The sequence below is a fragment of the Rhinoraja longicauda genome, chromosome 10, assembly GCF_053455715.1.
Source record: "Rhinoraja longicauda isolate Sanriku21f chromosome 10, sRhiLon1.1, whole genome shotgun sequence".
NCBI lineage: Eukaryota > Metazoa > Chordata > Chondrichthyes > Rajiformes > Arhynchobatidae > Rhinoraja > Rhinoraja longicauda.
Window position 1 is genome coordinate 19,180,467 of NC_135962.1, and position 12,390 is coordinate 19,192,856.

Below are 12,390 nucleotides of genomic sequence, written 5' to 3' on the forward strand. Positions count from 1 at the left end.
AACAATGCGCTATCAGAAGCTGACTGGTGTGTAAAGCAATACACAGCGCTCCAGACTTGGCGTGTAAATCAACACACACAGCGCTACTGACTTAGCGTGTAAAGGTAATACTCACAGTGCTGCCGGTTTGGTGCGCAAAGGTTTAAACAGAGCACTGTCAGCTTAACACGTGGGAATTTAAACAAAGAGTTGTTGGCTGCAGCGCTCTGGGTTCTAAATATAGCGCTACCGGCCACAGCTCTTTCGGGGCACAGACTGCTCAGGAAAATTCTCATCTAGCAACTGATGAACAACTTTGATGGTTGATGTGGGACCTCAAAACAATGTCGGCTTTAGAATTTTTCCAAAGATAGACACAAAACACTGGAGTAACTCAGCAGATAAGGCAGCATCTCTGGAGAAAGGGAATAGGTGATGTTTCGGGTCAAGACCCTTCTTCAGACTGAGAGTCAGGAGAGAGGGAAACTTTACTCCCGTCCACCACAGGGCTCCACCAGCGACTCCGTTGATCCTCTCCTCTCCACCGCCCACCAGCGGCCCCGGAACTTTTTCCACTTAGACTTTTTCCACTTCTTTGACTCTTTGCTTGAATAAGGTGGCAGGGTCAAGAGATCGTATTGCAGATTGTTACAAATGGTGGATTTTTTTCCCCCCATTTGTTTTGAATTACTCAAATAAATATTTGTGTACCTTTTGCAAAAAAAAACTGCCAAAACTAAATTAACATTTCTTCCAGCGAGAGTGAGAGAGAAAGAAGCAGGACATTGTTTCTGATATTTTGTGATAACCAATCCCTTGAAACTGTCTGCAATCCACGACGAGGCCACGATGCTGCCTTTTGAATCTAATTTTTGTTTCCTTGCATTTTTAGATCCATATTGACAGACATATACTACCTCAGTCAAACAGATGGGGCTGGTGTATGGAGAGAGACCAAAGCCAGGGATCTGACAGACCTGGTTCAGCGGAGAATAACGTACCTGCAGGTACTGCTAATCTGAAGTAGTGTAACCATGAATTCCTAACAAAAGCTTTCTTTTATGTTTGCCAACTGGGAATGCAATTCTCTTCTCAAAGAACATCCCAAAAGAGTTTAATAATCAGTTGGCGTTAAAAGCAGAAGAACCATAACTTCAGTTTTGCCATTCATTTTCTTGAAGCCAGACAAATAGTTACTGAGCTTTCCATTGGTTTTGTTGTCACTCACTTCATGTCCACAAGTCTGACATTGGAGCAGAATTAGGTCATTCGGCCCATCAGGTTTACTCCGCCATTCAACTATGGTTGATCTATCTTTGCCTCTCAACCCCATTCTCCTGCCTTCTCCCCGTAACCTTAGACGCCCTTACTAACCAAGAACCTGTCAATCTCCACTTTCAACTTGTCAAGAGGGCACATCGCATGGGAGGGTTTACTATTTGTCATTCTATAAATCCTGTCTAATATTACTTCTCTTCAAAGGCATTGCTTCATTTAAATGGTACACAAATTAAAAGGGCATGCCTTCAGTGACTTGCTTCATTTCAGTGACAACACTGTTGTTCATAGAATCACACTGTTTCACTTTCAGCACTCTGGAGAGCACCGTGCAGACGACAATCACTCCACAGTGCATGTGTCTGCACACACAATGGCTCGGATCCAGCTGTCAATAGAGACACTCATGGCATTGACTGTGACTTAGAGTCATTACTATAGCAATGTCAGGTCACAGGTAACTGCCAGGTCAGTTGCCATTGCTGAAATGTTGCTGTCTGACTTGTTGCTCCAACCTTTCCTTTCAAAAAAGCCATGTTACTTTGCCTGCTTTAGAATGAAGAGCCGTGAATTTATAAACTAAGTGTACCAGTGAAAATAGACACAAAAAGCTAGAGTAACTCAGCGGGACAGGCAGCATCTCTGGAGAGAAGGAATGGGTAACGTTTCGGGTCGAGATCCTTCTTCAGACTGGTTAGGGATAAGGGAAACGAGAGATATAGACGGTGATGTGGAGAGATAAAGAACAATGAATGAAAGATATCCAAAGAGTAACGATGATAAAGGAAACGGGCCATTGTGAGCTGTTTGTCGGGTGAAAATAAGAAGCTGGTGTGACTAGGGTGGGGGAAGGATAGAGAGGAAGGGAATGCCGGGGCTACCTGAAGTGAGAAAAATCAATATTAATACCACTGGGCTGTAAGCTGCCCATGCGAAATATGAGATGCTTTTTCTCCAATTTGCGTTTAGCCTCTAACAGTGAAAGTTAGCTCTTGACATTACGAGTGTATTTATATTTTAATCAGCAGGATAACTGTTAATTAGTGCTGATGAACCTCTTTGGAACTAAAAAAAAAGTAATTATTAACAATGCTGTATCATGTTCTTTCAGCTCTTAATTGTTGAATATTTAAATATAGATCAAGTAACTGCTCTTGGTCTTTCTTTTGATCTATTCTTTCCATCTTCTCACTATATTTCAGCTTCCTTTCCTCATTAGGCATTGAAACCCACAATAAACCTATATTTCTTTCAAAGTCTGAAGAAGGGTCTCGACCCGAAACGTCGCCCATTCCTTCTCTCCAGAGAAGCTGCCTGACCCGCTGAGTTACTCCAGCATTTTGCGACACCTTTGATTTGTACCAGCATCTGCAGTTATTTTCCTACACATATATTTCTTTCATGCTCTTGCCTTTGTTTATATTTATGTTCTTTTATCAGATGAGTTTAGGAAATGCCTATGTCTCTACTTTATGTACAGCATTTGAAACTTCCAGTAATTTGCCATTAAAAAAAAACTTTAATATCCACAGGCATGGCAGATTTTCCTAGAACCATTCCCTCAGCAACACCTGCACCAATATGTTGTAGAACTGATTTGGGGATTTCAAAAAAAAAAAATGTGATGGCAAATCTTTCTCAAAATGCTTTGAAGCCATATGCAGGAACAATGGTAAAGATGCTTGGTGCAACATAACCAACCACACATGGTGGGACATGAAAACTGACCCACATTGTGTCTTATTGATGTGAGAATTTGAGAATCATCTGTATATTTGTTCTGACAGAGAAACATCTTCAGAATTTATGTTCAAGCTCAGTCAGTGATATTGCATGCGATAAAACGTACTAGCCTGTTTTTAATGCGCAGGTACTGGAGCGTTTAAGTGTCCATTTACATTCAATTATTCAATTCAATGATTTAATGATACTTTATTATATCAACCATTGAATCGTTGAATCGCTGATTTAATGCACAGTTACCAGAACGTTTTATGTGTCCATTTACATTCAGACTGTTTCTTTAGTGTTTGGCCCTATAATCTCAGTCTCCTAAACCCATCAGCCACCTCCACCTTACAATCCAAACATATTCCATATACAATATAGAAACAAAGATCTATACATGGTGGTTTAAAAAAAGGACACAACATGCTGGTGTAACTGAGCAGGTCAGGCAGCGTCTCTGGAGGACATGGATAAGTGACATTTCAGGTCGGGGCCCTTCCTCAACATGAAGAAGCGTCCTGACCTGAAACATCACCTTTGCTTTAGACTTTAGAAATACAGAAAGGTAACATGCCCTTCAGCCCACTGAGTGCATACGCCAACTCTATCCAACACATTAGGCTCAATTTATTTTAATTTAATTTACCGAAGCCAATGAACCTACAGTCCTGTAAACCTGGAATGTGGGAGGAATCCGGAGCACCTGGTGAAAAGTCATGTGGTCACATAAAAACTCTGTACAGAGCACCCATAGTCAGGATTGAACCTGGGTCTCTGATGCTTTAAGGCAGTAACTCTACCGCTCACACTGTGCTGCGCCTTTTTTTTGAAACCTATGTTCTCCAGAGATGCTGCCTAACCCGCTGATTACTCCAGCACTTTTTGTCCTTTTATTCCATATATAAACCATCCTTTCCACTGGGGAGGCTGCTCGCAACATTTGGTTGTGCTTGTGTCAATATCAGCATTCATTTTTAAATCAACTGTGATCTGTTGCATTCATTCATTTCAGCTTCTGAAAGGCATCTTTAATGATTGACATCATTGGTTTACTGGCATTGCAGATGAAGAACTTGCACAGCTCACATCATTATATTTTCATGTCTCTTTGAAATGGTTTTCTTCAATTTTAACCCTTGACTGCAATGTTTAAGAAATATTTGGGCAGGTGAATGCGTGGGACAGGTTTAGAGGGATATGGGCCCAAATGCAAGCATGTGGGATTAGTGTAGATGGGACACGTTGGCCGGTGTGGGCATGTTAGGCTAAAGGGCCTGTTTCCACACCGTATCACTCAATGACTCAATGACTGTGGCGGTTTGTATGGCTAAATTGCTTGTTGCCTCCTGGCGTGGGTTGGGAGTTATATCAATTGAGATCTTGCCCTCGCTATAAAGTCCTGGCTCAGCATATCACGATAGCAATTACAAAAGAAAATCTATGAGAAATTTTCCACAAAGTGATGAATTCAAGTTGAAGTAGAAGCTTGATTTGCATCTTTATTTTCCAACCTTTTCATTTGGGCAAGTTGTTTCTTGTCACTTAGTTGTCTTTAATTTGTTTCTAATTTCTGATTGCTGGTGGTATGACTCACCGGTTATCTAGTGGATATGTTCCCTTCAAGTGCCTTGATGAAACCAATAGCTTGTAACTCGATGAAGGTTGATCTCGGCAGTTCTTGCCGATCATTGTGTGGTGATGGGCAAGGTGGACAATTCGTGCCACTTCAAAGAGAATCCACAATGACATTTCCATTGTTCAGCTTTCGTAACACTTGAAGGTTGTTGCAAGTTTGACTGAACTTATTTTGCTGGGAGAAAACAATGATGATGTTGAAGTTAAGTTTTATTACCTTGTTAAATGTTCATCTGGGAACAAAACCAGCCTCGGCAGTTGAAATAACATGTCATCGGTGTGCTGAATAATTAGTTAAAGGTCAGGAACTAAAGCATTGTACACACCACAAAAATCACATGGAATTTTTGCTGAATCTGCAAAGTTGCTAAACAAAATGGAGCAGAGCAACATAACTGCTGGTTCCTGACGGTTCAAGTTTGCTTTTAAGTGCTGTTGAAATATTAATGCTAGTTGCATCCGCATCTTACGGGTGGTGCATGGGAGGAGTGGAAATGAGATCAGAAGGCTGGAAGTCCTTTCATAAAATAGATGCTGAGGGTGTGTTCTTTAAAACAGTTCTTCATGTTTCGTTAATTCAATAATGAAAATAAAATCATGGTGATGCTTTTGAAAGTATCACAACTTGTTCTGGTCAATAATTGTAAACCAGGAAACTATTTCCCTCTCACACAATGGCACAAAGCACTGGCATTCCGGGCGGGGACTGGACAGAAAATGCCGAGCTGATCTTGTTCTTAATTGCTATTAAATTCTGAACCTCTAATGGTCAGCCTTATCTCATTGGTTGCACCCTGCCTTTGAATCTGCCCCCACTCCAGAGACTGAAGCACGTCTATGAAAGCAGAACTCAAGGGATGAAGGGATAGTATTTCTCAATCGACCTGTTAAACAATTCCATCTGCATAATTAGGTGAAAGTAACAGATCCAATTGCTTCACGCTAAGGTCAAAAGTTCTCCCAATTATTTTGCGAATAGTTCATCCCTCGAAGCACCACGAAGAACAGATTATCTTAAAATCTGTTCACGGGTCCATACTATTTTTTTCCTCACCAGAATTAACTTTATCCATAACATTTGCACTCGTATTATATGAGGTATTTATCAGTCATTATTCTCCATCTTGTCATTATGCACCAACTTATGCAAAAACATTTCTCAGCAGTACGTTTGAGAGGTTATTTGCAGTGGCTTCACCAAACATCAACGTTTCCTTCAACAACCCACAAAGAATGCACAAGTTCACAAGTTATGGGAGTAGAATTAGGCCATTTGGCCCATCGAGTTTATTCTGCCATTCAATCATAGCTGATCTCTGCCTCCTAATCCTATTTTCCTGCCTTCTCCCCACAATCCTTGACACCCGTTCTAATCAAGAATTCGTCCATCTCTGCCTTAAAATTATCCACTGACTTGGCCTCCACCGCCCTCTGTGGCAATGATTGTAGACAGTCGCTTGTGCTGGAAGATCAGTGGGCTTTAGGCTCACTACACTATCTACCATGAGTTCCATCGGCAGTCAAGTTTTGTCTCTGTGTGCATCCCTGGGAATAGCCTGGAGAGTGCAGTGATCTGTGTTGCACATCTTTATGGGATGAACCTCAACAAATACCTCTGCATGCCCTTCCAGTCCTCCTTGATCAATGCACACTCCAGAGGAAGATGGATGAGGGCCACGTCCCCACCACAGCCACCTTGAGGGCAGAGTGTGAGGCTGTGCATGAGGCTCTGATGAGAAGAGTCTTTCTCACCCGTTTATGGAGCCAAGCTATTTGCAAACTGGCTGCAGTACTTGAATGAATGAATGAATGAATGAATGAATGAATGAATACTTTATTGTAACATGTGATAAGTCATAGTGATATTCTTTGCTTACATACCCAAGGTATGCAAAGATACAGGGTATCCACGCCAGATCCCCCTTTGTTCTCCCCTTTCCCTTTCTCCACCCCTCCCCTTATTTCCTTGAATTGCAACATTTCTAATACAGTTAATTGACTGAGAAATACTTTGAGGCAGCCGTATGATCATGAAAGTTTTCCTAACTGCAAGAAAGTTTTCTTCTTGTATCACAGTACAAAAAATGTCTTGTTAAAATTCCCTTAAAACATTGTAGGATTTTTCCAGTGCTAGTACTGTTGCTGTGCTGATGAAACATTCAAGATGCACATAGAAAATCAATTAAAAAAGTCTAAAGCGTGTTTCAGTGAAGCCTGTCATTGTGAACTATATTTCTATTTGTACAGGTGAACTTTAATGTGCAATCCAGATTGAATTGCTGTCCAAAGTGAAGCTGCTGTCACTGATCAATTCAGTTGAAATTTTCAAGATTGAAGTCAATAGATTCTTGCTTGTTTAGCGTATCAAGGGATATATTGATCGAAGATGGATAACTAGGTTGAGATACAGATAATCTGTGATCTAAATTAAATGACAGGGCAGGCTTGGGGATTTGACTTTCTGCTGAATAATAGTGCAATATTCCACCAGCCAGTGATCAAACCAGGTTTGAGTCATCCAAGAAAGAAAAGCTGTTTTGTGGAATGTTTCAATTAACAGATGATAAAAGCATGATTTCTGGAAAGCATCTTAGTATTTCAACAAAGTGCTGTAGTATAATGCATGCAAGTATCAAAGTTAATTACCAACCCAAACATGTGTGTTGCTCACCGATCCTAAATTACACTTCAACATTAGGAGTATTGTTGCTGATATTGTAACTTTGAACAGAGCAGATTATATTACAGATGAGACATAAAAGATATGGGTGACTCTGAAGTACACAATGAGTATTATTAAATATTTATGAACTGCTTCCAATGAGGTCACGCAAATGTTTAATGACTATAGTATTCGATGTTGTTAGAGTTCCTTTTAAAATACCAAATTACTTTGTACACTGTAGGTTAGCATTCTAATAACATTTTGTGTTTATAGAATATACAAATGGGAATTGTGCAGAAATGTTATACCGTCTATTTTTCTAAAGCTAGCACTTTTAGAATTAATAAGCTGAGATGTAATCACAAGCAAAGCTGAGATCACAGCTCTTATTGTGCTTTCTCGTTTGTTGTTTTGAATTTATCCTATGCTTAATTTCATTAACAGAGAAAGAAGAAGCAACGACTTGAAGGTTAGACTTGTACGTTGCTGATTCATAGAGCGACTAACACTAAGGCATGGCAGCAGGACAGTGAGCGTTAAAGGGACAGTCAGACTGGAACCATTTTCACCCAACCAAGGGAGAAGAAGACAGACAGTTCTCTCGAGGTGAAGAACAGGAGCTGAGAGGAAAGGTGTTCCGGAGCTAATCCAATTTCTTACATTTAAGAAGCTTAAGACCCGCAGGTCCTGTGAATTTTCTGTCTTACTTTAACAGTGAGGATAAAATTAAGATAAGTCATTCAGCCTATTGAGGTGGATGTTTTAATGCCAGATAAGGATGTCTTTTGAGAAATAAAGGCACATTAACAGAATGTGATCGCAAACTAAGCTTCATGTGAATTCATTGCTGATACCATGGAAAATGTTCCATCAGAAAATAATATAAAGGATTAGATAAAGAGGTTCAGAATAAGCAAGATTGAAAAGTAATAAATTTAAACAGCGACATTTTAGTGCCATAGTCTAAAATGAACTGACAACCTGATAACTGTAGGAAAGGAGAATTGTTCCGTGGATATGGACATGTATGTTTGGTGTTTCGGAAATATTCTTGTTTCGGAAAAGGAAAAGCATGGTGAAAATTGAGACCCATGCAACAAACTGGAAAGAGATGAATTTGAATGCTGTTCGAAATGTGTTTACTTTAACCAAACTGAGGCAGATGGTCTCTTGGAAGAAGTTCTACTTTAATTGAATGTTTCGCAAAAAAATTACAATTGATTAAATGTTTTAAGTGTTGAGTTTGAAATGTGGAGAAGACCTCGCACGCAATTTGGCAAAGAGACACACATTTGTATAAAAATCAGCTTGTTGCTGTGGGGTTAAATTGAATCGGTTTATGGCAGGATTTTCTCTGCAACTCTGCTGTTTGTATTCTCTCTTGGTGGCTGTTGATGCCCGACGAATTTTAAGACTGTCTTTGAGTACCACTTGGTGTGAGCTGTATTGTCCTCTTTGAACCGAGTTGGCTTCATAGGGCTCGACTGTGGGAAGCCGTAGAGTTGATGAGTCTGGCTTTCCAACAACGTGCCCCTCTTTGCACCTCATTACAAGAGGAGGAGGCATGAAAATGAAAAAAATGTCACACTGTTTCAATGGGGCTCTTGTTCTATTATTACAGGGGATGTCATGACCTCTGCATTGGTTGCCAACCTCAACATTGGCAACCTCAACGACGGGACATTCCTGCAGCTTCCATAACTGTTTGATGAGAATCACCACAGAGACATTCTGTGCATTTGATGAGCTTTTCTCTTCCCCCACTGGGAAAATCACTGCATTTCAAGCCTGACGAATATTTTTATTTCTCATTTTCCAGCACCTGCTTTACTGCTACCGTTGCCACCTCTTTGGCCTCGTCACTGCCTTTTCCTGCAGCGATCCATCAGTCCTTGTCTGAGCTTTTCAGTGTAACCATTTATCTAATCAAATTACTCTGGCTGTCGGGTCTCCACAGCCACCGGTCTCAGCACCTGTGTGCTGGTCCTGCTGTGGAAACTGCCTCAAAATTAATAGCTGTGCCATGGGCCTGTAACCTCAAAGGGAACAAAGAAGGTCCTGGGAGTTGTTACGAAAAGGCTGTATGTCGTCATTCGATAATTCCTGCTGAATTCAGCAGGGAAATGTATTTAGTAACAAGAATTTTGATCATGTTTTCCTGATGATTATTTAATTGAAATTGGTCAGTGGCTTAGGGTGCAGGAACAGCTTAAAGGGATTTCTAGGCAGGGTTTATGCTGGGATTAATACCGATGTGAATTGGACCGGATGTTACCAGAATCAGACGGGAGGTAGAGGAGGAAGGGCTCGGATAACTGCAGCCCCAGGCTGCTGGGTCTTTTGTTTGTAATTTCTATTTATGAGGCTATTGGAAAAACTGTTTGGGGGGTGGTGGATCCCTGTCCAATCCAGCTCATTGCCTAAGAGGCAGTGAATCATCCGGCTATAAGCCATTTCAAGCATTCCCCATTTTGTTAATCACATTCGGTCAATTATTTATCATCATCATTCGCTGTCACTTGCACTGCTGCTTCTGAATGAAGCAGCAACTCATGAGGACCATCAAAATCCGACCGTGTTCTGTATTTGGCTGCAAGAATCTGAGCAACAAACGTGAGTGACTTTCTAACAAGGGATTGAATACATGTTTGAAATGGAACACTGCTGCACCACAGGGTCAGAACCAGGGAGAAAGGGACATTCTCTAAATCGGTTGGTTGGTCTCATCCAAACCATGACTCTGAGTGGGGGTGTTGAGAACGTGGCTTTTGGACGCAGAAGACCAGTGGGGCTGGTCTCCGTCGATCCAGGTGAAGTTGGGCAGACAGACACCAACGGCAGCAGACCAGGTTTAACATTTAAACATTGGGGGCCAAAGGGCCAGTTCCTGTACTGTACTGTGTTTTGTGTTGAAGTTTGGGCTTTGTGCTGTGTGTAGGCCAGAACCAAAGTCACACAGCTGCACCATAGGCTCGCCTGTCCAGGCAAAAATACTGTTGTTGAATTGCTGTACCCCTGCCTTATTTTATGTCCCAACTATGCCCTGATTTAAGCTTGACAAGAATTATAATGCATAAAGAGCAACAAAAAAAACCAGTTCATTAGCCTGTGGAAGCTTTACTTTTCCACATCTATACCCCTGAGACATGAACATCCCCGCTCCTGATTGGTACGCTGAAATGACAACATTGATCATTTTCAGTGTCGGGACTAGTGGTGTGGATCTGTTCCTTTCTGTTCTGTCACACAGTATGCCGAGTGTAGACTTAGAAACATAGAAAATAGGTGCAGGATGAGGCCATTTGGCCCTTCGAGCCAGCGCCACCACTCGTGATCATGGCTGATCATCTACAATCAGTAACCTGTGCCTGCCTTCTCCCCGTATTCCTTGATTCCAGTAGCCCCTAGAGCTCTATCTAACTCTCTTTTAAATTCATTCAGTGAATTGGCCTCCACTGCCTTCTGTGGCAGAGAATTCCACAAATTCACAACTCTCTGGGTGAAAAAGTTTCTTTTCACCACAGCTTTAAATGGCCTCCCCTTTATTCTTAGACTGTGTCCCCTGGTTCTAGACTCCCCCAACATTGGGAACATTTTTCCTTGCATCTAGCTTGTCTAGCTAGTCCTCTTATAATTTTATACGTCTCTATAAGATCCCTTCTCTTCCTTCTAAACTCAAGTGAATACATGCACAGTCTTTCCAATCTTTCCTCATTTGACAGTTCCTACATCCCATGGATTAACCTCGTGAACCTACGCTGCACTGCCTCAATAGCAAGGATGTTCTTCCTCAAATTAGGAGACCAAAACTGCACACAATACTCCAGATGTGGTCTCACCAGGGCCTTATACAACTGCAAAAGGACTTCTTTACTCCTGTACTCAAATCCTCTCATTATGAATCCCAACATGCCATTAGCTTTCTTCACTGCCTGCTGTACCTGCATGCTAACTTTCAGTAGACACAAAATGCTGGTAACTCAGACTGAAAGGGTCTCGACCCGAAACGTCACCCATTCCTTCTCTCCCGAGATGCTGCCTGACCCGCTAAGTTACTCCAGAATTTTGAGTCTACCTTCAATTTATACCAGCATCTGCAGTTTTTTTTCCTACATGCTTATTTTCAGTGCATGACCCATTGGAACAAATCAATTTTACCAATACCAGTGGAAAACGAGGCAGATCCTACACGCTTAGGCGTGTAATGGATCGACTGGGCATATATTCCCTGGAATCTTATATAAACATATAAGATTCATTAGGAATTGGACAGGCTAGATGCAGGAAAAATGTTCCCCATGTTGGGGGAGTCCAGAACCAGGGGTCACAGTTTATGAATAACGGGTATGCCATTCAGGACTTAGATGAGGAAAAACGTTCTCAGCCAGAGAGTTGTGAATCTGGTGAATCTGTGGAATTCTCTGCCACAGAAAGCAGTAGAGGCCAATTCACTGGGTGCATTTAAGAGAGATTTAGATATGGCTCTTAGGGCTAGCGGAATCAAGGGATTTTTGGAGAAAACAGGAACAGGATATTGATCTGGATGATCAGTCATGATCATATCGAATGGTGGTGCTGGCTCGAAGGGCCGAATGGCCTACTCCTGCACCTATTTTCTATGTTTCTATGTGTATCAGTGTAGACACGTGAAGAGGTGCATAAGATCATGAGAGGAACAGGTAGGGTAAATGCACTGTCTTTTACCCAGAGTAGGGGAACCAATAAGCAGAGGACATAGGTTCGAGATGAGGGGGCAGTGGGGGGGGGGGGAAGATTTAAGGGGATTTAAGAACTGGAAATTGAAACATCATACTCGCCTCTCACTGATACAGCACTTTGAGCATACGCCTCTTTGCTACCAATATTTGGGAAAGTCACTGTACCAATTGCTAAATAGGATTGATAATAACATGTCTCATAGAGAATACGAAAAAGGATGTAACTACACTTTATTCACTTACTAAAGTCGGATATTTCAGAGCCATTCATCTATAAATGAACCGTGGTAAACATTGATGCTCAGGTATGGAATTGGACCAGAGTTGGTCTTCAGTTTTGAAGTGGAATAGCATGTTGAAATAACGGTGGCAAGAGGAAGGGAAAGT

General features: G+C 41.4%; 1 protein-coding gene across 1 annotated transcript in view; it reads left to right on the top strand.

The window, feature by feature from the left end:
* Positions 1-12,390, top strand: part of LOC144597248 (alpha-(1,6)-fucosyltransferase-like) — a 585,852-nt gene that overhangs the window by 463,200 nt on the left and 110,262 nt on the right. The window contains 1 exon segment of the mRNA XM_078406318.1: positions 872-986. Coding sequence (XP_078262444.1) covers positions 872-986 — 115 coding nt within the window.